Here is a 27,602-nt window from a genome sequence, read left to right on the forward strand (position 1 = left end):
ATGAATTTGAGAAAAACTTTTATAAACTAATGAACAATGCGGTGTTCGGTAAGACTATGGAGAATGTGCGAAATCATAAAGATGTTAAATTGGTCACAAAATGGGAGGGAAGAGGTGGTGCGAGAACGCTTATTGCCCGAGCAATCTTTCACAGCTGCACTGTATTTGGCACTGATATGGTTATCATTGAAATGAATCGTGTCAAAGTTCACTTTGCTAAGCCGATTTACGTCGGCGCATCAATTCTAGATCTGTCAAAAATCTTTCTCTACGATTTCCACTACAATTATATTAAAACCAACTTTTCGAATAAACAAGCTAAATTGATGTATACCGACACAGACAGCCTTATTTATCAATTCAATGTGCCTAATATCTACGATATCATCAAACGTGATGTAGATACAATGTTTGATACCTCTGACTATCCGCCCGACAATGTGTATGGTATTCCCCTTAGAAACAAGAAACGACTAGGGTTAATGAAGGATGTAAAATAACGGTAAAATTATGACAGAGTTTGTGGGACTGTGAGCAAAGCTGTACACATTTACTACGATGGGTGAGGATGGGGAAAAATATGACGGTGGCGTAAAAGTGAGTAAGCGTGCCAAGGGTGTAAAAAATTCATCGATAAATAGCATCACGTTTGATGATTATAAGCGCTGTCTGATGGCTTACCAAGAGTTGACTCTCCCACAGTATTTAATACGCAGTAAAAAACATGAAGTAAGCACGATCGTACAAAAAAAATTGGCTGAGTTGGCAAGATGACAAACGGCAATTGATACCTGGACAGACCGACACCGTGCCTTGGGGGTTTGTCCCAGCCCCCCAATAGCTATAGGATAAACTGTAGCCGTAGAATTGATGTAAATATTTGATGTTTGACGCCTCGGACGATCCACCAATGGGGCGGAAACGTTTCACCATCAATACGATGTTTAATGGATTTAAAAATGTGAATTCATATACTTAACAATTATGTATTTATTATTATTAATATATCGAGCAATTATTCATATTCATTTGTTCACCACGAGAAAAGTTTTCAGAAAATGAAAAAAAGTTTCCAGAAAACGAAAAAGAGTTTTCAGAAAATGAAAAAAAAAGTTTTACAAAAAATAAAATGTGTAATAATCGTATGGAAAAATTGCATATCATCATCATCATCATCATCATTATTATTATTATTATTATTATTATTATTATTATTATTATTATTTTCATAGTACAGAGTATGGCACATGTGCGTACAAAGGAAATAAAATGTGGAAATATTTGTACATTCAAAATCGTTGATTGTAATTCGGAAAATACATACAAATTATGTTACATGTCTGTTTTATTTATCCAACTATTGTGCGAATTATCAAAACCCAACCACTTCACATAGAACAGATTCCCCCGTTTGCGTAATACTTTCTCGACAAGGTAGCCGTCGGGATATTTCACTTTGGCGAGCTCTTCCTCGTAGAAGCCCCCCTCGATAGGATGATCTTGATAATCGGTAAGTTTGTAGGTGGGTGGATTGGTATTTTTCACCTCACTCACGGTGAATATTTCTGTCGTCCAATTGGGTGTATAGCCTTTTTCAAATACATTCTTGTACTTGCTGATTCGAACTCGATCGCCTACACTGAATTTCCGCGCTCGATCACTTCGTTTGATTTGCCGAGACTTGTATACGCCTTGATACAGTTGTTTTTCATTGTCCGTGCAGGCATCCACCGGTTTTATTCGAATCGTGCGATGCTTGGTGCTATTGTAGGACTTCATGGAATTAACCCAAAATATTAATACACTTGTCAAATCCTAGGAGAGTAAACCGCTTCCACATTTTATTTTTTCAATGTTCGACTAAAACGTTCGCATATCGACGCCTTTAAGAACCTGAAAGCGTTCCAACAAGCACCAAGGCACAGTGTTCGACCGTGTAACACAGTGTCACACTGTGTCTCCTTGCTGGAAAGCTCCCTGTGTTACTCGGAAGGCGAATGCAGCCAGCATCATGTCGAAATCGGTAACTCTCTGATGTTTTGGAATAAGTTCTCAACTCTACCGTTGGAACATCTCAGGGGTCGCAAGCGCATGAGGATTTTCGGGTGTCACACGAAAGCTCATTAGGGTAACTGTCTTCATATTTTTCAGTGAATGCTTGAACGTCTTGAAAAACCTAGCCATGGAGCCTTACTCTAGGCTCCATGAACCTAGCCGTCACATGTGTACCAGAAATGAAATCAGATCAAATTTTTTCATTTCTGATAATAACGATAGTTGCAAACGTTATATGAAATCGAATTCTACAGTTTAGATGTATATAGATATACTTTAGCTGGGGTGATGTTACACATTACGTTTTTTAATTTTATATCTGCTTCAACTTAAGAGAGTGCCATATGGACGTTGACGTATATATCTTCCAATATTGAAGTCAACGTATCTCAAACTCGGAAAAGGGCCCAACGGTTCATTCCATTCTAAAAAAAACACTGAAATACAGTTTAATTCTACGCGGAAATAAAGAAACTGCAGGAATTCTACGAATTTACTATCCCGATTTCGCAGAATCTGTGCCATTGTTTTATTTGTGTCTCAAGTGAAAATGAATTGAAGTGTTTTTGTGTAGAATTGCCAGAGAATGGGGCTATTAAGTCATTTTTCGCGTTTGCGATAGCCGACTTTGATATTTGAAGACATATATGACAACGTCGAAATCGACTAGGCACCCCCTTGACTTACTAATTTGGTTTTTGGCAAGCTTCAGAAAATGAAATCTGGAAAGGTTCCAACAAATCCTATTTGACAAGCAAAAATACTAACATCAAGACAGTTAACAACTTTATTTTACTGCTTCACCACAATTAATCATACAAATATCAACGGTAACATCACCGCTATTTCAATATTTTCAGAGATACACGTAATTATAATATTCGTTTTCTTTGCTTAAAAATTATCAAGTACAAATACAATAAATATACAGACCATTTGATAAGTACGTTGCGCAGTTGTAATAGATTTTCATGAATAATAATTACTCTGCTATATATACCTATATGTGCTATGTACCATATTACTAATCTTTAACGTGACATTCTCTTATGTGTGTAAAAGCAGAAAAATTTTTAGGGTACGTACATACTGACATGAGCAAAATTAATATTTCAGGCCTATAGTTCAATATGGTGCAACATAATACAGGGAGGATAAAAGTGCGAATGATTTACATTACATTATTACGACAAAATGTGCCGTATTTAACATAATATTAACTATCAAATTGCTGTGGCGTAGTATTACAGTAAGAACTACTTTTTCCCCATTGTAAGCTAATTTCGTCCACGCTGCTTGGAAGATAGTACTAGCGAACAAGTCAATCAAGAACAGAGAGCTGAATCACATCAGTTGTCAGAGAAGAATACTGTTTGCAAGTGCAATCAAAGTATACAACAATAAAAAATATTTTTTGTCTTGTTGGTACTTTCAAATGATTACCTGCTAAAAATCATCATATCGAGGTCAATTCGGTAAAACGTTTATGCTGATTTGTTAAATTTTGGTGTGTATAAACACTCATAAAGAATATTTGTCACTGTGGAATGTTATGTACAACCTTAATTTATATTCTCGGCAATTAAGTCAGATCTTTGTAGTGCAGTTATCATGTTATGATTATCCAAGAATGTTGTATACGAAATTGTCTAGTTCCAATATACATATAATTCTCTCAGAGTCTTGTAGTTGCGGATAAATATTCAAATGTATTTGAAACTCTGTTGTGTCAACTTGGCATGAAACTATTATTTGGTAATAGAATTATATTCAATATTATTGTAATACATCATACAGTCGTTAGACTGAAGTTCACTTGACCTCTAATCTATTTATATGGGCTATTCCTCATACCGAACATCACTAGACATCTGGTAAACTCTCTCCAGGAGAGCCCTTGTTATGCTTCCAGGCAATTTTTGATGCTTCTTTATTAAATCTTCTAATGCTGTTGCTACCTGAGTAGATAAATATGTTCATTACCAATTCAGAGTGAATTATCCGTTTTTGCAATATTTGATTCTCTCAATATTGTCAATTCCTTTTCACACAATTTGCTGAACCCATGATTTGATGTATTAAAATTTGGCTTATTACTGTCATGTAGGATCGACCTTGAAACTATATCTCATGAAAATTGAAGATACTTCGGTAACTGATGAAAAAAAAACCAATCAAATAGAACGACATAAGTCTGCATTAGATGATGCAATATAAGATTTTAATAGAAAAATGCATTTAAACATACCTTCACCTGGAGCTCTTCAGCTGACAAAGAACTGTCGTACGAAATCGGTTTGCCAACAAAAGTAACAAGTTTCACTGGAAAGCCACCAAATATTGGCACAAACGGAAATCTGGTTGCTGCATAAATCCGAAGCCATATTCTTCTACCCCAACTCACTGTCCTGAATGCTTCTCTTAAATTCCTTGTAAAGATAGGAATTATTTTCTAATATGAAAAAATGAATGATTTTTAGACAAAATGGGTACATAATATTTCATACTTTCCAAAAAGGTAGTCAGATCTATTAATCTTACCACTTTAGCATCCAGTGCCACCTTAGCGAAACCTAATCGCTTCTTCCACATAAGGCGGTAATAACAGTCACCAAATTGTGCCTCGTAAACACCGCCAGGAGAAATAGCTAGCATGTTTCCTTCTTTCAAAATAGATGAACATGTCTGTATTGTACCAGGAATAACTTTCAAAACGTCGGATATGATGGACCAACCAGGAACTTTGAATAGGAAACGATCGGCAACTGTGTGAATTAGTTTGGAATTGTAAAGGAATACTTTGGATATGAAATAGTAAAGGTCTATCGGAATAGCTCCATGGTAATATACGAACAACACTGGCTCGTTTTCTGGAATATTATTCAGTCCAACAATCTCGTAACCTGTCAAAAACCACGGTAAATAACATTAAATTATATATTTTTTTTCAGAATATTTTCTACTTCAGATTCAAAAGTTTAATCAATGACTATAAAACGAATCTCTCACTTAAAAATCCTGCAGCTTATCTACATTTACAAAGTGAAGAATATTCAATGTATTTTCATTTCAACATAGTTTAATACGCCTAGAAAATATTAAAACATCGACTCTTCTCAACATTTTTGTGCAGATAATCATTCAACAATAAAAAGTCGACTCGGACATTGTCTTCAATAAACTCAAGCTAGTAACTACATCCAACTTGGTCTAATATTTCAAGATTGCCACTTTGAGTGGCCATGAAATTAACAATTGCTACACTTCGATTTTGCACAAAAAATTTGATTTCGGATTTTTGAACTGCATGGTAAATTTATCCTTCAAATTATTATCAAACACTATACTATGCGTTTTCACAATATGACATTGGATTCCATCCCATTTACACACCATGCCATATCCATCCGTGAGCATCCCAAACCGCGGCTACTGTATTTCGCGCTGCATTTTTCCAATCCGTTTCGTACGCATGTCTTAATCGGGCTCTGAAACAATGTTCCACGTAAAATTGAGTGACACTCAAAGAATATAAATACATAATATAGTTCGAATCTCAGTGTGGATGAACTGCATTCTTTCATTTTAAGTTTAAGCCATATCATTGAAAAACTGATGTATGGAAATCAGACCATACCTATGTAATTTGTAGACATAAAGAATTGATGCAGTGGCGTAAAGGAGTACGACGATCACTAAAGGAAGTAGAAACGTAATAAGTAAAGGCATAAGTAGCCATGATAGCCAGAGCGTGAAGTCCACGTCGATATCGATGTATTCAACTGAAAAGGATCAAGTATCATATCATTCTAAATTGTTTGTGAAAGTGAAGGCACATCATATGATGTCTATCGATTCAATGCTAATAGTTATCAACTCTCTTCTGCCTCTACTGAACGAAAAACATTTCAACGACAGTCATTTCATTCAAACTGGATTCGTAGTGTTTTTTGTAGCTGTTGTGTGGAGTTTTGCATTTAGCGACGTTGCAACAAAAAAATCGAAAGTAGAAATATTTATAATGGGGGTTTTCAGACTACAGAATTGTCACTCCAGATGGTCCGTAAGCTTGCGTATTTTGAAAAAAAGTTGAACGGACTCCGTCATCTGAATCATAAGTTCAGAGAAGACAAAATAGTTTTAAAATCTGTGGTAATGTTTGTGTTAATGATAGGGAACAGAAATGAAAGAATATCCCTAGTATGTAATAGGAATGAATCTGAGCAAAATTGAACCATGCCAAGATATCAATGATTTGCGAAGAGATTTTATGACAGGAGTGTTCAATATGATAAAACTCTGATGTTTTTGACCTGATTTAACCGTTTTTGGACTCCTTTTGCTTGTTGACAAAGTTTCCACAACTTGTATGAAAAAAATTTGATAGATCACACATAAAAGTATTCTCATGTCATAACATGCAAATTAAAAGCTGACAAAAATCTATTATACCGCTGTAACTATTTACATACATTTTGAAGATGTCCGCTTGTGAAAATTTGTTCAAGCAATTTCTGGCGATATTTATGGCAAACAAAATAAGTCCAACAACACTAGATTCAGATCAAAAACACAAGGGTCAAATCCTTACAAATGTTTCAACTATAAAACTTTTCCTCAAGTTGTGGATACCTCATCTCGATAATGCTCGAATTTGCTCAGTGCCATTTTTATTATATGTATATCAGAGATATATTATCATTCTTTTTTTATTATCATTGGTACAAATAACATTTCTGGAGATTTTTCATTCACCTTTTGATTCAGATGCTGTTCAGTCGGTTGCTCAATAACCGAGGTTCAAATACATTCAACTTCCATTATACTATCATGAAGGATTTTTATGATTTGTCATATTGTACTACCTTCCATCGGTATTATCAGTCATATGAATGTTACTCTGATACATACGATTATTCTGACCAATTACTGTGTGAGTACATAGCTAAAGTGGCCCATCTGGGTTTACTCTATAATAAGGATAGATGTGGTGAAATAAATAATCGTAATTTACGCCTGCCATAACTGTGTCGATCTCATGCACTGCTTATTTCAACAAATGAAATTATTATTTCTGATAAAAAATTAAATCCTGCCAAATTTCACAGATGGCAAAACGTATTATTTATCAGAATTTCACGTTTATACTAAAATTATCTCACTATCCGTACTTTACTCAGGTTTGTAATAATTCAAAGTTGGAGACACAGTGCATGTGAATTAATTAGCAAGTAACCTATATATCATCAGAAGTGATTTGGTAGCAAATTGACGAAATAGTAAGGCCTAATGTCTAACATCACGTGTAGTTACGTTTAGTTTTGGGGTTAGAAGATGATGCATTGTTTTTTCAACAGAAAATAAATAAAATGTTTACCTATGAAACCACCTATCATCTGCCAAATATTTGGTACTAACGATATCATGTTTATAAATTACGATTAGAGGTGGACAAAATGGAACAAAATAATCACAATGTTTAATAAATTTAATTAATTCACGCACATAATTGTCACTGATGTTTTTTTTTTTTGTTCTTTTTTTCTTTCTCTGCAAAACCCTTGCGCGTATCCTTGTATTTCGCACTTTGGGGTTAGTTTCTACAGTTTCTTGATTTGAACAGCTTCTGAATTCGGATTCGAGTTATTATGTCCAGCTGAGTGGAACAAATATAGAGTGTGTTCGGAAATTGACTGAGAGTACTGTCAGTACTGGTTTTCCGTTTTAAAATGCTTTTCAGCACGGCTGACACGACTAAAATGTATCACCATTTCGTTGGACATTGGTCCTAGGGAACTACGGACTTCCGGCTGTCGAGACTGTCAGCAGCGAGGTAGTGCAGAGCCAATAATGCATATGGCACCGCCGTCCTGTGAGCACCTGTGAGCACATGCAGGGGGTCCGCACTCGAGTGTAGAGAGCTGAGATAGAATAGTTCCCAGCTGAGGGAGCTTAGCCATGGTGGCGTTGTATGCGCGCTCGGCAGTAAGTATAGTTTAGGCCAATCAGAATATACATGAATATACACCAGTGTTACACACTGGTTACACACTTTTTTTCTACTCTCAAATCCTCTCAAACGATTCTCAAAAGATTAAAAAAAAAATTAAACGTCCAAGTCCATTTTTTGAGGAGATAGAAAATATGGGGGCCAACTTCACACCCAAAATTAAAATCAATTTTCCGGAAAGACTATTAACTCTCAAACGATTTTTCTTTACTCTCAAACCCTCTCAAACGATTCTCAAACGAATTGCATTTTTTAGATTTAAAAATAATAACTTCGGGGGGCCAACTTCACGGAGGTCCCGATTGCACCTTCCGACAGCACAAAACGAATGTCCGACAACGAATCACGATATACGACTCACCAACGACCCATGGTAGAACCGGCCTAAGACCGTGCCTGGGCCATTGACGGAAGAAATTAAGGACTGTTACTCGTGGGTAAATTCGGAGCCAATACTCGGTGGGTAAATGGGCCTGAGACCATGAAAAGAAGTGTTAACGATCAATCCGGTAGTTTCTTTATCGGCGGAAACCAGCATTAGCACGCAAGCTTGTAAGTAGCATGCAAAACCTCTTGAGCAACGCCATGGGTAACCGGTTTAAACTGTACTTTAGTCAATGCCCGGGCGCTCAACCGAATATTTGCACCAGTCCAAGCTATGCCGACTATTGACATACTGATAAATACATATATATATGTGTGTGTCATACCGTACCTAGGATACAAGTGTCATCTATGTAAAGCGATTTATGCAATTGACCACTGTCACTAGGACCGGCGTTCGAATAAACGAATTAGTTGTTGAGAATCGTGAAAATGAAGTATGATGTTCCGTTAAAATATGTCAAACCGAGTTAATCTTATATCGAGATGCAATATAGATAATAAGATAACTTAGTTATCTAAATCGAAAGATAGGTTAGGTATATCACTGGAAGTGGAGTTGCGAGCATGCACCGTTGGCTATCTTCACCGCAGGCTACGGGCCGCGCAGCAGGGAGAGGAGAAGCTGTTTCACAACGACAGTGGAACTAGCGTTCACTACACACATACCTACGTAACGTGAAACTCTATCTGCTGAACGTACCTAAATGCGGGTGTATTCTACCAGTGTTAGTTTCCGAATGAAATTCAACGCGTTATACAGGCAACACAGTTAAAAATCGTATTTATTTTTTTTTTGGTAGTTAGAGCGTTGGTCGATATACGTGTACGCGGCATGAGTTAGCAAGTCTTGTGAACAACCTAGCTATGTAAAATTTTGGAAAAGTTGCGACCTCACAGCTTTACGAATCTTATCCAATGAGGTTTGTTCATTACAACGACGATCAGCCACCCCTCGCTGCCTTCTACTTTCGTCATATAGCTCACCGCGCAACGGATACTTACCAGATGAAGGTATTTATTATCCATTATCAATTATCAAAGAATGTACTGTCGTTTTCGATTGATTGATTTCATGCGCGCGCGCGATTATCACGACAGACTTTTAACTGTATCCTCCTCGTTTCGGGTACAGGCTGTACGTTTTGAGCTTTGTTTATCATTGTATTTACTGTTATGTTTGCATCCTTACTCTCTCTACGATCACATTGTTTTTATTTACATTTCTTACTACGTGCAAGGCTCTGGCCAAGGAAATCTGTTCATTTCGTTGAGATATAAGGTCTGGGTTAAAAGGAATGCAAAAAGCAATGGTTTTTATTTTTATATTCAAATAAACCTAATCCGAATTGTTGAATGTATATTTTACTACATATTATTACTACATTTTTTTTATACAAGGCATTTCACTGGGCAGTCGTAAATTTATCTTCAATGCATTTTTTTTTTTGCTTTGGGTATATTCGCCTCTTCTATTGGACAAAAAATTTTGCTCTCAACAAAGAAAGATTTGCAATAACAAAAGTGTAAGTCTGTTTCAAAGATTATTCTTTAATTCTTCTTGTCCAGGGTAAGACAAGTAGTAAAAAAAAAGTTTAACGCCCATTGATCTTTGAATAGACCGTCAAACTCTGTAGGCGCAAAGTCTGCCCAATCAAATAATAAAAGTATGACTTTACTGACAGACAAGTTTAGGACATTAAATTTATCAATAGTCAATTTAGTTTGACAGTAACATTGAAAGTAAGTGTTGGCAATTGTATATCATTATCAACAGAGTGGTTTTCTTCATTCAAACCCTGTTCTTTATTTACCAAAGCTTAACTCTCATCATTTACAAAACTGCTTGAACCATTTTCAGTTTTAGGTCTGGACCTTTATATTGCAAGTCTGTTTTTCTTCGGTAAAAAGAATCAGAAATAAGAGGGGTAACTTTGTGTTCAAATTTTGCTGAATGCAACATGTTGAGATTACATTACCTTTATCTTTGTGCGATTGCTCACACCTTTTATGCAGAGTTTACACATTGAAAATACATATCATACCGCTATATATTATTCAATTAATGTTTGATCATTTTAAAATAATATTTTCTTCAACTTTTAACTTTGCAAATTATCATGATTTGATAGAAATATTATATCAATTTTGCTTTTTGTTACAGATCTCCTTCCGTGAATTTCATCAAGCTTATACACACAATAATAATGTACTGGCACAAACTACTTCTGTAGTTTGTTATTTGAAATAAGGTTGGCTTATGATCATTTATTGTTCAAATACTAATAGAAAATTGAGAAAATTTTAATTACCTTAAAAATCATTTTTTTATCCTCATAAACATGAAAAACTGGGTCGAGTCAATAGATTTGATTCAATACCTTTAATTTATATTCTTAGTTTGAGGTCGTTTTTGAGTAATAGCAGAACTACTATAACTAAGAGTTGTTTATTCAGTCATGCATCCATTTTATTTTTACCACAATTTTTTTTTTCAAAGTAATTATACATAAATTAAACTTTAAACAATATTACAAAAAACTTGACGTTGTTTTAGATAATGTCTGACGATGAAGTCACTATGGATTCAATGGACACAGAGGAGGATATTTTTACACCTCGTAGTCGTAGCCTTGGCTCTGTAGCTAGAAAATCTAAGAGTCTACGAACACTTCGATCACGTGTCCCGTCAAGTCCACTCCTCAACCGCAATGTTTCCAGTGTCAGGCGGAGTACAAGGAATAGAATGCAAACTTACGATAATCTGAATACTAGCTGGATCCTAGGTAGATGATGATTAACGTGGTATTGCTTGGTTCCTGCTTGCTTTTCCTCCTGTACAAATTGAGAACGTTTTTAATATTTTCTGGTCCTTCAGGTACACAAACTCTCAAAGGTTATCCAATGTTTCGACAACCAGGCTCATCATCTGATAAAGAAATGGTTGAGGAAGTGAATGAGAGGAAGCGTGAATTAAAACGAAGGATACCTTTGAAATCGCGAGAAAATCATCCGCTGAACAAAGGTCCTACCAGGCACATTAGAGCGCTGCGTGATCGAGAGCTTCGAGACAGACCAGATCGCAGCAAGGAACTTAGGGAAAGACAAGAACGTGATAAAGAATCAAGAGATAGGCCAAATATAGATAAGGAATCTTTAGAGAAGCACGAGCAGGACGAAGAATCTAGAGATGGTGCAGACTCGGTTACGGAGTCGAAAGAAGGGCCAAGACAAGATGAAGACAGATCTGAAAAAGAACTGAAAGATAGAGGAGAAAAAGATTGTAGAAATAAAACTGAACTGACTGCTGGACATGATGAAAAAGAAATTAGGTATGTTGATTTTGTAAACACGATCCGTATGGGCTTTATACACTAGGCGGCATATACTTTGCAGAAGGACCAAGTCTCTCGGTTCACCTAGGCTTAGAGAAGGCCCTGTGACCAGATATATGTTGGAAAAAGATGAAAAACCGAAAGCAGAACAGAACGACGATGAAGACAGTTCTCAAGAGAGTCACAAGCCACATAACAATGACAATTCTGATAATGAAGATGTAAGTATTCCCAATTTTCTGGAATGATCACCTAGAATTAAAACTGTGTCACTTATATAGTAACTATTATTAGTAACTTGTATAGCAACTATTGTCACGTTTTTTTTTTTTTTTTTATTTTTGTTATCAAGGGTTACGAAGATATGTATACAAGAATAAAAAGAACCAAAAGAGCCACACAGCGCCAACTACAAAGGGATAAAAAATTAGGTAAGTTAAATAGTCTATTGCGAGTCACAATGTGATATATTTATCAGAAAAGTGACCATGTACATTGGTTGAAATCTATACCAAAACTATCCCCTTTCTCCTTACTTCTATCAGATGCTGATTTTTGGTGCAACGAATGGCTCAAAGCTGTTTAACCATTACCAATCGTCAGTACATTGCCACTTGACATGTTTACAATAACATCAAATCGTACTAATGTTAATTTTCATTCATTTATAGTGGAGGAGAGTGATCTAAGTGAGTCGTCAGACTCTCCGGGACCTCGAAAGTACAGCTTACGGCAAAAAAAACCAGCGGTCGATAGATTTCAAGCTAGTGTTGAACCGGTGCAAAGATCATTCCGCGTATTGAGAAGTGTACTCACTAATTCAATGAGAAGATGTAAACACAGGGGTAAGACCACCAGCTCTAGTGATTCAAGTGATTCTGAACCACAACGGTATGATAAGAAAAAAGGGAAAAAAGCACGGTAAGTAACTCCCTTTTTCTTATTTGTCTTTGTCTGTAACCAATGAAACTTTATATATATGGCACAGCTAAGTTGAGCAATAGAATTCAGTGAGTTAAGAGGGTATATATTACCAGATGGTTGAAAAAATGGATATAGATGGGGAATTTATGTTTCGCCAGCATATTATTAAATTTGATTGGAGTTTGTCCCATTCCAAAAAACATAGCTTGAGCTTCGTTTCTGTGTTTTTTCATTCCCATCAATTGATAGGAAGCAAGGTTATTAACAATAAACTCAATTGTTTCACTCTGCGACATGTTTTGTGATGCCCACGAAAACCTGCTCAACCGATTTACTTAGGATTTCGGAGACAGTATTCTTGGATAGTTTATCCTCTTTGTCACAATCCCACCTTTTTTTTTATCCTTTTTTTTTCCTCAAGTAAGTAGAAAATAGTTAATTCCTTACCAATAATCGAATTTAGAATGATTTGTAAACTTGTTTCAAGGAAAGAAAAAATGGATTGTGAGAAAGAAAAAGGAGAGAGAAAAAACTATCCAAGAATACTCTCTCCAAATCAAATGTAAAACAGTTTAGTCTTTTTTGAGATATTATGAGTATTGCAAAGCATGTCTTCAAGCAATATGGTTAGCATTATGATCATTAACAATGGTTCTTATTAATTAATTGTAACAAAACAAATTTGTGAATGACGTTTGATTTACATATTTTTGATTAAAATAAACTCTAATCAAATTGAATAAATGGTTGTCGAGATAGGAATTCCTAAATTTTACTCACTTTTTCAACTGCCTACTCGTACATATCCCCTTAACCGTATTACAATTTCGTTCTAGGCAATCAGCAATACCGCAAGGTGGCCCACCGGATCGCAAAGCTGATATTGATCCCATCACAGTAGATACTAATATAACATTCAATGATGTCGGAGGTCTAGAATCACATATTCATTGCTTGAAAGAAATGGTGGTCTTCCCAATGATTTACCCTGACGTTTTTGACAGATTTCATATTACTCCGCCGAAAGGGGTATTATTCCATGGTCCACCAGGTATGTAACATAAAATCTTGAAGTGTAAGTTTCCAATGATACTAGCCTGGTTATGTTAAACATATATACCTTTTTTCTACATGAAGCTGAAGCTTGTAGGCAGTCAAAGGTGCTAACACCAAGTAAAATAAAACGGTTAGACATGAGGGTTAAAATTTTGTCAAATTCCATGAGAAGCTTATACTTTTAGAATCATAAGCCTTAAATGTTTCTGAATTTTTTCATTAGAAAAAAAGTTGAGCAGCTTCGTTTACACTTTTTCTACACGTTCTTAAATGTTATTTATTACATAACGGTTAAAAAACTATTTTCTCTCACTTAACAGGTACTGGTAAAACGTTGATTGCCAGAGCACTAGCCAATGAGTGCAGTCAAGGCAGTCGAAAAGTTTCATTTTTTATGCGAAAGGGTGCAGACTGCTTGTCAAAATGGGTAGGCGAGTCTGAACGTCAGCTAAGACTACTCTTTGAACAAGCACAGCAAAAAAAGCCATCGATAATTTTCTTTGATGAGATAGATGGCTTGGCACCTGTTAGAAGTACAAAGCAGGATCAAATCCATGCCAGCATTGTCTCTACGCTACTTGCTCTTATGGATGGTCTATGCAACAGAGGAGAGGTAACTTATGATTGGAAAGATTGAAATTCAATTTTTATCAAGCATTAGAGCACGTTATCAATATAATGTATTATATTTACGTTATATCACTATCAATTACTACGCGTAATTTTATCTGAATAATACCAGCATAGTTAGTTATTAAGATATAACCATGTATGTGCCGGGAACCCAGCTCAACTCAATCACTCTTCAAACTATTGCCACTTCAAAATTCCTCGTTTTTGGATCTTATGTCATATCATATCATGTTTGCACTCGTTCAAATTCACTGCAACGAGTCGTTTTATTTAGAAGAAAGTTCTCTACAATCCCAATGTGCCAGTTTTTTTCAACACGTCACGTTAATTTTATCAGGATCGCACTGATACTGATTCTGCTCAATAAACAGTAATATCGTATTGATTATTAAGAGAAATACAAATGTGTTTTGCTGAATTTGTAAAAAACAGTTTTCCAAACGAAATAAGCCATTGTGGATTTTAAAAACTTTTTTAGAACACAATTTTTAGTATTTACCCGATTTTCATACTATTTTAGCTTCGACAATTATGTGAAAAATTTGTTCAGAAGTCTGTGTACTTATTAAGAAATGTTTTTGGATTTCTCGGTGTCAAACTCAAGCTGTTAGGAATTTTCAAGCCTAGATTGTTGATAAAGGAATTTATGAAGTGAACTTTGTTTATTTACAGTACGAAAGTCTGGTTACGCTGAAGTACTCTTTATAATTGTTGCGGGGTATCAAGCATTACACAAGTAATAGAATTTGAAATAATAATAATTCTCAGAATATTATCAATGATTCATTAAATGAAGAAAATTTGTGTACTAATTTAGTTACCTTTCTGTGTAAAAGATATCAAGTATGACCTTATTTTCGTACTTACTAAAAAAAATTAAGTTTATTTCACAAATTCCAGTGAAAATCAGAAATCTAAATATGAAAAAAATGATGATTGATCAAGTGCGCTACCGAAATATCCAAACACAAGTTGATATGCATAAGAATATGTAAGACATTTCGTTTATTTTAATAATCTTTGAAGTAAAAATGAGATGGAAATGTGATACATATTGAAAATCATGTGGAGGTCAGTTTTTTAAACGAGCAGTAAGGACAGAGGGTTAAATTTGGGATGAGAAGCTAAAATTTGAGATGTGATAATTTCGATTTGATTTAGAGGCAGAATTTCACGTATAATCCTGACTGATAAAAAACTTCTAATTTCGAATTTGTTTTCTTCTAGTCCTGCTTGTTTCTTTTTTCTTCTTGTTTCAAGATGGTATAATTTTTAATAACTAACGTTTCAACATTCTAATACCACAGGTTATCGTAATTGGTGCGACAAACAGGATAGATGCAATAGATCCGGCACTGCGCAGACCTGGTCGATTCGATCGTGAGTTATTTTTTCCATTACCACCAAGGAAGGAAAGATTGGAAATTCTCAAAATACACGTTAGTAAATGGGAGAATCCACCATCTCCACAACTGCTGGAAGCCTTAGCTGAGAAATCTACTGGATATTGTGGGTCTGATCTGAGAGCTCTATGTACTGAAGCAGTCTTGCAAGGATTGAGAAGAACATATCCCCAAATATACATGACCAGTGACAGGCTTCTTTTGGACCCAACGCAGGTCGAGGTAAGATCACGAGGCGTGGAATCTTTGAACGTTCAACTGTCAGTTTTAACTTTTAATAAAATGTTCCAATAACTGAATACGAAATTAAATGATTAACGATAATTCTTAGCTACAGATTCAATTTGGTTGGGTGACCTTCAGGGATGAAATGATGCACTTTTAGCAATCAATTATGTTTTTCAAAACGACGTTTCGGCAGGCCCCGTCTACCATCATCAGGTTTCTTTAATGTAAAACCAACCAACATAATTGATTGCTAAAAGCGCATTATTTCATCGCTGACCGTCACCCAACTAAATTGAATGTGTAGAATATCTACATGGTCACAAACATTAATCTCATCAATAATTCTCAGGTAATTCCAATTTTTCAAGCGTACTATTCGTCATTACATCTAATTTAACAGGTAAAAAAACGAGACTTCGTACAGGCCAGCTCTATTCTTGTTCCTTCGTCACACAGAGTAGCTCCATGCGCTGGAAGAAAGTTGCAGCCTTTTTTGGAACCATTGTTAAATCCTGCCTTAGAAACAATACTCGATACTATAAAAAGGACATTTCCACAGGGTATCAAACCAGCAATGGCAAAGTGCGTTTGTATCCTTATTTTTAAAATTTCTCTTGTCAAATTCAATACTTAAAAACTGATGGCAAATTGTAGGATAAAAATAGTCAGAGGTATTCATCGGCCACGATTATTAATTGCTGGTGGATATAAGGCAAAGGGACAAGGACCTCATCTTGCGCCAGCAATCCTGTATCGAATGGAACACTTACCAGTACATACTCTTGACGTTAGTACGCTTTTTGCAGAAACTGCAAGGTCGCCTGAAGAAGCTTGTGTGCAGGTAATGTTTTTCAACTTTATAGTTATTTGTGGACTCATAGCAAACAGCTATAGTAGTCAGGTTACTTTGAGTATTAACTTTCGAATAATTAGCAAGAAGCTGCATTTTGGTATACAGTCTCATTTTGAAATCAGTAATAAAATTATCACAAGTCACAATCGATAGGAGGTTGAAAGATTTTAAAGAAGGTTTCTGCATTTTCTTGTAAACCGTTAATCCTACAATGAAAAAGACTGTAATAAAATGAAGTACATTAGATTCCCTATAAAACCGTTTTATGCTTTTTTCCATACAAGCAAAGGTTTCGAAAATATGTATTTCCGATTGACCACTGCATTTATGAAGCTTGAGATCGGTTATTTTCGCACAACCGCGATTTCATTAAACGCAGTTTTTTAGTACTTGAAGCTTAAGATGCTTATACCTCGAAAACAATTTAAAACAATTCCTATGGGATCCACGACGGAATTTCTTATACTCATAATTAGTCCCGAGAGGATTCTCAGCCCATGTCAAAAAAAACGAAAAATCTTTTGTTGCAAATTTCAAATTTCCGGACTTTGATTGCTCATAACTTAAAAATTGTGGTATGTATCAAAATCGCTCGTAACACATCACCTACACTGTTCTTTTCTTGGTAGAGTGCTGTATGGATTTACGAAACCGTACATTTTTCGCATCTGGTGCCGTGTGGCTCAAATTTAGTAGATGTTGGCACAGTACGTGTCCCGAAATCTTTGTTTGCATAAGAAACAGTATGAAACCTTCATGTTCGAAATTTAGTAGAGAAGACTTATAAAATATATTAGATTTTTTAAATTCTCTACATGAAATGGTGTCTCAGTCTGCTATTTTAATCTACTTGCAGGTATTCAACGAAGCAAGTAGAAATGTACCTTCTATTATTTATATCCCAGCTATTGATCAATGGTGGCCCCTTGTCCCAGAAACAGTGAAAGCAGTTTTTCTATGTCGAATTATGGCCCTGGATCCAACGTTACCAATCTTAATATTGTCAACGAGTGATACCATGTACGAATGCTTGCCATTGCACCTTCGAAACTTGTTCAGTAAATTCCGTGGTGAAGTGTACACGATGAGAAATCCGATGTCTCAACAAAGAGCGAAATTCTTTAGACCAATTTATATGGTACAAAGTCTTAAACCACCACCAATTAAGAACAATAAAGTTGCGGTACTGGAAAAATTACCTTTAGCTCCAGAATTTGTGCCAAAAAGAATGACGGAGGAAGAGAGAATATCACTTTATGAGAAAGAAGAAGCGTCACTGAGAGAGCTTAGGATATTTTTACGAGAGATTTGTGCTAAACTTGCTAGGAACCGACAGTAAGTTATCATTTTTATTATTCTATTTCGATGCAATTTTTTAGTCAGTACATGAAGAAAATACTTGATAACAACCACTGAAATACTGTTAAAATATTTTTGTGCATACAAAGATGAAGAATTTTGCCCACAGATTTTTCATGTTTACAAAGCCTGTGGATACGGAAGAAGTTCCAGACTACAACATGATTATCAAGCAACCAATGGACCTGGAAACAATGATGACCAAAATAGATATGCACTGTTATTTATGTGCACGGGATTTCCTTGATGACGTTGATCTCATTTGTAGAAATGCACTGGAATATAACCCGGACAGGTGAGTAAAATCTTGAAATTATTGGTATTCTTTGAGGATATGCCGTTGGTGGGATCGTTCATTCACTAAATTCACTGAGCTAGCATTGTTAACTTAACACTTGCTATTCAAGCACTTTGAAATTGATTAAATAATTCCATCCTCTCTATTAATTTTTTTGTAAATATTGAAAGAATCGTGAAAGCATTTGCTTTTGAGAGACAGGAACTTCGACAATGACACTTCTACAAATACCAGGTAGTTTAAAGGAATTAACATTCGCCATAACTATTTTTTAAAAACAACGAGTGGAATGCCTATATTAAATTGTTATCACGCACATAGATTGCTATCGCGACAAACTTCGCTTGAGGAAAAGAATAATTTCTTTGACCCTGAAACACGTATCATTAATGACATCGTTAAGTGTTTTCCAATATGCATGTGTGTGCGTATGTACACAAAAAATATTGGCTCCTTAGTTATATAAAATCGACTTGGACAGTTCAGTTGGAACTTGGGTTGAAAATTACATATTCAATGGATATCTGGCATATTTTATCAAAATACTTAACATCTTTCGCTTAGAAAATGGTGACCCTGTTAATTTTCCAAAATTGATCATTGTTACGATTTTTCACTAATCTTTGTAGAATTTCGTACAATTTATACATCGTATTATTCGTTTTGCATTTTTTCTAATTTCTTAGCTGTCGCATTTGATATATCGAATCACATTAGTTGCGTGAGATGAACATCAGGTCAGAAATCGTCAATTACGCAAAAAAGATATACAGCAAATTTAAACCACAAGACAAAAACTTTCTTTCATTCAATTAATCAACGTATAATCAATTTCTAACTATCTGACGCACGTGACTGATTATATGCTGTAATAGGCTCGTATAGAAGCAATAATACCATTGTGCCTGTTGAAGAAATCAAAGCTATTGCCCTCATCCGCCTGGTTGAATTTAATGTACAACTGAAGCGTCATCATGACCTAGGAACTGTAAAAAGATTGAAATTTGAACAAAATCTTGTGATGTATATTTGAATCTTTTTAAATTACGAAATGCACTCGAAATTGTTTGCAAATCGTGCAGAAATGTCTGTCTTTTTTCTCATGTTGTTTTACAGCACAATCAGTCTTAGACTGATTAAAATAGGAAAAACAGTCAAAGTTGAAGTATCATGTTCCTTATTTCTAATGACAGGCTTTGTATCGACGTTACTAAAAATAATCTGCGCCATTCTTTTCTGATTCATTTGATTTTTTTATCTGTTGTGGGTCAGTTAAAGTCACTCTTTAAGGTAAACTCAATAGGTAACTCGTAACTTTTTGTAGACTCTTCAATGTCATATAACATATAATATGTTTATTAATAATTTCATGTACAACTCTCCATACATCCCCATACAATTAAACGATAAATAATTTAAAACTATATACCACCCAGGTCTGATCCAGTCAGCCTTGGGGGCCTCCTCCATTTCCCCCATTTACCGCAAAAGGTACTTTAATATGTTGCTACAAGCGGCGCTACTATCTTCAGAGGAACAGCGTCAATGCCTGTCGAAAGTTATATTAATGAACAAAGTAGCACTGTGAGACGACATTAAAAAACTCTCATGTCTTAGACGTTTTTAAGCCAGATCATTTTAATTTTCGAGTCTTCTGAATTTGATATGTTCGTTTAATTCTTTAGAAACTACTATTGTTGGCTGAAAAGAGAAGTTAACAATGTTATTATACGTGCACATCATCTATTCACCGATTCATACTGACATTCATGTTGTGTGTTTTCATGTCAGCTTGCGCGATAGGCCATCCCTTGGAATATTGAAGAGGTAGTCAGACTTATCTGTTTATCCATTGCTGTTGTTGCTTTGTAGATACAGTGGTTTTCAATTTACAAGGATCATTTTTTAAATCTGAAGCTTCGCATGTTTCTGTCTTGCACTTCCTGGGTATCCAATTGCATAAAATCTTTAAAATTATTTTATTACAGCTTTGTCAATGAAAATGTAAACTTGAAACAGTTATTTTTTATTAGTTTCGTTCCTGATTACATTCCATCGATTTCCAAAAAAGTGTATTCTCCAATATATATTCATCAGTTTGTATTCTCCAATGGAAATTACCATCGTAGTGCAAATATTTATGTTTATATAATGTTTAATCCACGTATTGGATTGTAACGAACGTTATATCATTCATTTCAAACAATAAATGTCAAAAACTACTGCATATAATTGATCATTCAAACACACTTCTGGAATTGCTCACAAAGTACATTGCAAGGTTCACAAAATGTCACAAATAATTGACATTTAGCAAACTTTGTGATCGAGCAAGACTTAGTGGCGCTTATTTTTATCCGGCAAGAAATATTCTAATGCCAACATTTTCCTTCAAAAATATATGTTTCTGAATTGTATGCACCTAGCAGTTTTCTTATTCTAACGTAGTAAATATCAAATTAAATATTTGAAGAAACCACGCAAGTTTTGTGTGATTCAATCAAGAGTTGATTGAAGTCCATTATTATTATGAAACTGGCACTCACTTGTGTGATCAATATTATTGAGAATCACGTGCTACTCCATTTCTGTAGCCATGACACATAACATTTCAAATATATATTAGGTAGTCATTGAAAACCACTCGCATTATTACCATTTACCATTGACTAACAAACACCTCATGACAGTAGTTAATATTATCATATATTCATATGTTTCATTCACAGGGATCCAGCAGATAAACTCATACGGCATCGTGCGTGTTCCCTTCGAGATAATGCTTATGCACTTATAAAAGCTGAATTAGATTCAGATTTTGAAGACAAATGTCGAGAGATATCTAAAAATCGTAAGGTTACTGAAAATATAGATGGAGATGCAGAGAGTAAAAGTTCGAAAACTGATTCGCTGACAAATACTGAAAAGAATGATAAAAAAGAGTCACCCACTCCGACCAGCGGAATTATGGTAAATGGGAAAAAGTTTTCCACATCCAGAAAACGTAGAATACCTGCGTGGGCACGGGGGTATGTCAAAAAAGTGCACAAGAAGAAAAAGATTGCTTTTGACGACATGACTACTGAAATCGTACGTAAGTCAAGTGTCTCCATGGAAAATACCAGCGGTATAGATTTGGAAAAATTCCAAGAATTCGAAACTGAAGCGAATAGCGTTCTGAATGGAAATGATCCTCTGTTTAACAACTCTGATTCGGACAATGATTTGCAATTTGATACACCGAAGGATTCATCACAGAGCAATCACAACGAGGCTGATAAAGATAAAAAAAATGATGAGATTATTGAAATGGATGTAACGATGGCGGACGATCAAAGACATGTAGAAAATGAGGGATCAAGTGCGTCATCTAGACGTGAAAGTATGGACGAGTTATCATTTGCCATTGAGAGTGATTCTAGTCCTACTAAGAATGGGGTTAATGAGAAAGTAATAGTCGATAAAAGTGAGCTCGAAACTGCATTAAAACATACTGTCGACATAACAGAGGATTCTCCGGTAGAAGTATTATGCGACATCTATGTACAATTAAGTCGGTGTGTTGGCAAATACACCTATTATTATGATAGAACTTCACTGCCAAAGGTAAGAACAACATTTTTTATCAGTTCTTAAATAGTCTCCATGGCCAAAGAGTAAAGCGCGCGCTTAGATAAGATTTAAAGGGGTATACATACAAGTAGATGGCCAATAGAGTGGATGAATTCTGGGAATTTATATCCGGACAATCAATTATTACAGCTGTCTATTCGTACATACCCCCTCAAATTTTTTTCTAGCACATGCGACCCCTCTTTATATCTCATGGTCTTTTATTTCATCTGCCAAGCATGTTGTTTGTAGGATTTGCTCAAGGAACTGAAGCGATTTGAAGAATGTGAAACAACAGCTATTCACAATGAGGCCATGAGCGTAGTACATGCCACCGAAGTGGGGAGATTCGAAGAGTGCGAAACAACAATTACTTCTCAAGAAATCGACATTCTTAAAGTAACTGATACGCTCCAGGTCTTAAATTGATGATTTTCTTAAGACATATCAGTTCTGTTAACTTATTACTATTGAGTATATAACACATGGAAGATACCAAATGACAAACAAGACATGTGATTCCGTCTTGGACGGTTTATATGTATACTTTGCCATTACAACAGCTTGTGCACCAATCTATTGTATAAATTGTTTGTTTCATTGTGATATTTTCTTGCAATACGGTCTGTGTAGAGAGTATACTTTCAAATAGATTTGATAATTTTATCCTACAAATACGTATCTCTTTTTGAGTAGCGCAATTACTTTTGTTTGACGTACAAAAGAAGAATTGAAAATTTTGTAACTAGAATTGAATTTCTGGCGCATAAAGGTTGCATACATATAGGTTGTATGGATGTGTTGATACAAACTGCAATCATTTCACAAACTATCCAACTTATAAAAATAATCTCTGTTTGGTGTCTATGTATTTTTATTGAATTTTCTCACATTAAATTGGATGGTTTGGACAGGTAAATTGTTGACTGAGGAAATAATTATTAGATTAGTCTCATTTTTTTGACTATTTAAATTATTGAATAATCTTTGCTCTCATTAGAAATAGTTAAGACATTTATAAAATAATTAAGCAGATCACTGTCAAGCAGCAAGTCACTTGTTAATCTCTCTTCATACATTCATGTATGCTGGATTGAGGCACATTTCTCTAATTCTTTGGTGAAATGAGTGATTGTGTTGTACGTTCGTAAAGAGACATAAGAAATTCCATTCTCTACTGTCTTCATATAACGATGGCCAATAACGAAGGATGATATCTACGTTTTATAGCTAAATTTTGAAATATAAATATATAAAGTGTAATAAGATATCTCGGTTGCACTTTGAGATGCTCTCGTTTTCACAGTATGCGGCGTAGAAGGTCCTCAAAAACACCTAGAGGATTGTTTAAAATCTCTACATGCAATGATTCTCAGAATTCTAGAAAAAATGTACAAATTGTAAAATCTGAAAAAAGTACCAAACATGCAATGTTTTATTCCAATCATTTTGGCGCAAAACACATGATGGCAAACGATCTCTTCCTAACCTAGAACATTTTTTATATAACTAAAGGGTGAAAAAATGTTCATATTTTATCATGATTTTAATAATTGATTATAATAATTAAAAATTTTATCTTTGTACATCAATTTTAATAATCTTGATAATACGTAACAATAGCATTTTATCATCTTTTGATCAAATAAATGTTGCAAGTTGGGAGTTCATTTGCCATCATGGGTCTTGTACCGAAATGATTGGAATAAAATGCAGCGTGTTTGGTATTTTTGCAGATTTTACAACTTGTGGGGTCTTTCATTTAGATGTTAGGAGTTACTACTACACCTACAAACATTTCGGGAAAAATAAGCCGTATAAGGGTCAGGATCTGTTCGACTTGATATGGAATGCCCCACATATATGTTGACATTTAAAGGTGTTTCATCATTTGAAGTACCCTGGTTGATTTTGACGTTGCCGTATATACCTCCAAATATCAAAGCGCTTGTATCTCAAACGCAAAAAAGAGTTTAACAATCCCATTCTATACACAATTCAAAACAAAAACACTCTAATTCAATTTTATTTCTGTGTCAATTGAAAATATATTGGAGTATATTGGAGTATTTTTGTTCAGAATTGCATATAAAATGGGGCTGTGAATTTCTTTTTTGCGTTTGAGATGCGCGGACTTCGATATTCGGAGACATATACGTCAACGTCGAAATCGACCAGAGCACCCCTTAAACCGAATAGAATCATTATTTTTTTCTGATAATACAGTGTCGAATGACTACACTTTTAACAGACAACGGATGTTGAATACAAAATGATCTGAAATAGAAAATTGTATCAAACCCACAACTAGCATTCATTTGTTGGGAGTCAAAAACTGATTTCTCAAACTAAAGCATATGCTTCTCTGTTAGAATGCAGTGACGCACTTCGTGTTAATGGAAGCACACTACACGCAACACGTAAGAAATTGAACACAAAAAATGCTGCTTATGTTTGAATTCAATTCTCAAATTTATGAGTGAAAACGAGGCATCTAAGCCTACTTGATGTAGGTTATCTACTGTACACGATTATAGTCACAACTTGTGTTTGTGCAATTTTTACAGAAAGTTTTAACAAAGTCAGGGCTTTGAGTAAGAAGTATGAAGAGAAACGTTATGACAATAGATCAGTTTTTACAGCTGATAAATAAAACTAATGGAATTATTAAGTAGGCTCTGGTAACAAGCTATTAAAATAACAATGTATTATCACAGAAAGTAGTATCCTAATTGGTTTTATACTGAGAAAATGATATGTGTATATAATACAGAGCAATTAATTTTGAAAAATGATTACACAAACGGTTTGTTGTTATACTGTTTCGATCATTGCTAACATCACTTTGAGTATAATCTTTCTTGTAGATTATGCAAACAGAGTAGTGATGTGTAAATACCACGAGTGACAGTAGAAAGAATATTAATTTTTATTAAAAACTTTGGAAGACCTGTGAAAATGTGGTTAAGTACCCTGAATTCAGGAAAGTTCGATAGCAATTACTTTGGGTATTTTAAACAACATTCACTTGTGTCTTCGTTAGAAAATTCATTATTCTTTCAGTGATAGTTAACACGATTTAACTTATATATATTAAAATTATTTAATGCGATCAACATTTGCGCACTGTATATATTCTGACAGTTATTTTTAAAAAAACGTACTTAATTCGTAACGTTTTATCGCAAAATAACCATGTTCACTGCGATACTTTTTAGTTGAAAACACTGGCCTAGAAATACGTGTGTCATATTACAATGTGTGGTTGATATTAATTTGCAAACAATATATTTAATTTGTGTGTTTCCATATTTTAGCATTTAGTCTAAAAGACTGACTAAATATCAGTAATAATTCTTCATTTTATAACAATCTTATTCCATTTATAACAGGCAATGAAAATCGTCAAGTCTTTTTAGTTCTTTTTTTTCTACTCTCCTATTCTAGCTATTTCACTTCGATATTTTCATTTCGTTATTTAATTTTCTCCTGTACAGAAACATCAAGAATAACAAGTAAATAAAATATTGTCAACCCATCGTATAGGTCAGTTTTTCGCTGTTCCACGTCAACATGTCTCGTAATTAGAGAGAACCACAAATACTTGTGTCAGTGCATTATACTGAATAAAAATAATTAGATGTAAATTTATACCTTAAAATGTAATTGGCAAAACTGACAGTGAAACGCAAACCATTTATAACTGTCAGAATATTGTTTATATTTACCTTTAACCAAAATGCTAGCTTTGAAATCATAAACGTAGAACTTTAGCTTATTTTGCTGATGGTAATGTACCTTAGTACTATATTTTAGCAAAATATTTTACAGCGAGCTATGTTGAGATATGAGGTTCTTTGCTGTTTGTGATTATATTAGTGACTATACCGAAGAATTAACTATGCAAAGAATTGTTGCGTTTAAAAACTTGTAGCCATATTTATCGAAACAGTAATCGCGTTTGCTTGTTATATGTAGTCTCTTCGATAATCTAGCAAATTCATATACCTGTTCATGAGATATTACTTTTCCTTAGTTTTCACGTAATAATTTACCATTACATAATGTTACTTTCCAAAATAATGCGGTCTAATTTTGACTGCACAAAAACCTCTCAAATATTTCTAAAATTTCTTAAATGCAAGATTCTGACTTTCAGTTGATACTTTGATGAAATACCCACTATATAATTTCACCAGTATGCAAAGCATCATTACAATGAACAGATGTATGCTTATGTATTTAAGATATTGATAGAAAAAATGTCATTGGTCATTCCAGGATTCAAAATATTAATTTTGTATGCGCTTAATCAAATTATAATTGAATGTTTCATTAAGATTCAATAAGATAGTTGCTCAACAGTAAATGCGGTAACAAATTGAAGACTGACTTTATCAAAATTACTATAATAATTTATCATCGTCATTACTTTTTTCTAATCAAAATTTAATTTCATGTTCATTACGAATATCCTGGAATGATATTATAACTTAACCAAATTTACTATACATAACTTTGAAACAAGTTTTGTTGAATCGACTGTTTATATACATCTTTATATCTTTTTTTTTTTTAAATCTTATTTTTATTTAAATCTTATCCCTGCCGCAGTAAAAGGGTGTCTACTTTCTGGGAAAATTTAGAATTGTCAAGCAATTTTTGGGTTAATTATAGAATTTTTTCGTCAAGTGTATTCTTGGCATTGGAAGCAGTTAGAAATTGAAAAAACAGATTATTCCGTCTCAAACCTTCTAATTCTCTTGCATAAAATATGGAATCTCACGAGGATGTGCCAAAAAAAATTTTTTTATTTATTTTTCCGCATCAAAATTTCGATAGATCTGAAATCTCAAATCATCTCAAATAGTATATCTCATCCAAATATGAGTTCTTAATATTGATATTTAGAGGAGCCTATTTTGTTTTATTCCTTTTCCACTTAAATAACACATAAAGGAAATCGGAAAATTTTTGAATTTTTTTTTCTCGTAAACAGCTTGACTTACAAACGATCAAATACAGATTCTATAAAAAAGTACTGAGATAGAATTTTCCTAACTCTAAGCGATTTAGAGATATTTGCATATGGCTGAATGTTTATAGGCGAATATCTCATAACAAAAAATTTTCCGATTTCCTTTACGTGTCATTTAAATGAAAAAAGGAAAAAACAAAATAGGCACCTCTAAATATCAATATTAAGACCTCATATTTATATGAGATATACTATTTAAGATATTCTATCGAAATTTTGATGCAGGTTTGAGAAAAAAATATTTTTGGTACACCCTCACTACACATAAATATTTTCCAATGTTCAACATCAGTTTTAAATATTTGTTATTTCGGTTTTCGAATCCTAAAAGTCACGTTTTTTACTCTCCAGATGGTAAATTTCCTACAGTTTAGAAAGTTTCAAAACGAAAATAAATTACAACAGGTTAAATCT

General features: G+C 34.3%; 2 protein-coding genes across 10 annotated transcripts; one reads left to right on the forward strand and one right to left on the reverse strand.

Annotated features, from left to right (window-relative positions):
• Positions 1 to 2,828: 2,828 nt before the first annotated feature.
• Positions 2,829 to 9,239, reverse strand: LOC107227795 (transmembrane protein 68). 5 transcript variants are annotated; one of them, XM_046734875.1, is made up of 6 exons: positions 9,153 to 9,239; positions 5,693 to 5,837; positions 5,449 to 5,543; positions 4,597 to 4,958; positions 4,304 to 4,507; positions 2,829 to 4,013 (listed from the first exon to the last, which is right to left on the reverse strand). In XM_046734875.1, exons 2-6 carry the CDS (start codon positions 5,782 to 5,784, stop codon positions 3,897 to 3,899), a joined length of 870 nt encoding a protein of 289 aa, XP_046590831.1. In that variant the 5' UTR covers positions 5,785 to 5,837; positions 9,153 to 9,239; the 3' UTR covers positions 2,829 to 3,896. The 5 variants fall into 5 exon arrangements, with proteins under 5 accessions (XP_046590831.1, XP_046590830.1, XP_015524528.1 ...); XM_046734874.1 differs by lacking the exon at positions 9,153 to 9,239 and adding an exon at positions 7,561 to 8,089; XM_015669042.2 differs by lacking the exon at positions 9,153 to 9,239 and adding an exon at positions 7,433 to 7,567.
• On the forward strand, positions 8,906 to 27,419 carry LOC107227798 (ATPase family AAA domain-containing protein 2-like). 5 transcript variants are annotated; one of them, XM_046734847.1, is made up of 17 exons: positions 8,906 to 9,177; positions 9,253 to 9,463; positions 11,007 to 11,235; positions 11,328 to 11,781; positions 11,846 to 12,005; positions 12,137 to 12,215; positions 12,456 to 12,705; positions 13,545 to 13,759; positions 14,085 to 14,377; positions 15,705 to 16,022; positions 16,429 to 16,610; positions 16,683 to 16,869; positions 17,738 to 18,216; positions 18,350 to 18,535; positions 20,330 to 20,365; positions 21,268 to 22,144; positions 22,403 to 27,419. In XM_046734847.1, exons 2-17 carry the CDS (start codon positions 9,368 to 9,370, stop codon positions 22,577 to 22,579), a joined length of 4,218 nt encoding a protein of 1,405 aa, XP_046590803.1. In that variant the 5' UTR covers positions 8,906 to 9,177; positions 9,253 to 9,367; the 3' UTR covers positions 22,580 to 27,419. The 5 variants fall into 5 exon arrangements, with proteins under 5 accessions (XP_046590803.1, XP_046590804.1, XP_046590805.1 ...); XM_046734848.1 differs by having other exon boundaries at positions 8,906 to 9,122; XM_046734850.1 differs by lacking the exon at positions 8,906 to 9,177 and adding an exon at positions 10,614 to 10,701 and having other exon boundaries at positions 9,263 to 9,463.
• Positions 27,420 to 27,602: the final 183 nt, after the last annotated feature.

The sequence above is a fragment of the Neodiprion lecontei genome, chromosome 3 (assembly GCF_021901455.1).
Source record: "Neodiprion lecontei isolate iyNeoLeco1 chromosome 3, iyNeoLeco1.1, whole genome shotgun sequence".
Taxonomy (NCBI): Eukaryota; Metazoa; Arthropoda; class Insecta; order Hymenoptera; family Diprionidae; genus Neodiprion; species Neodiprion lecontei.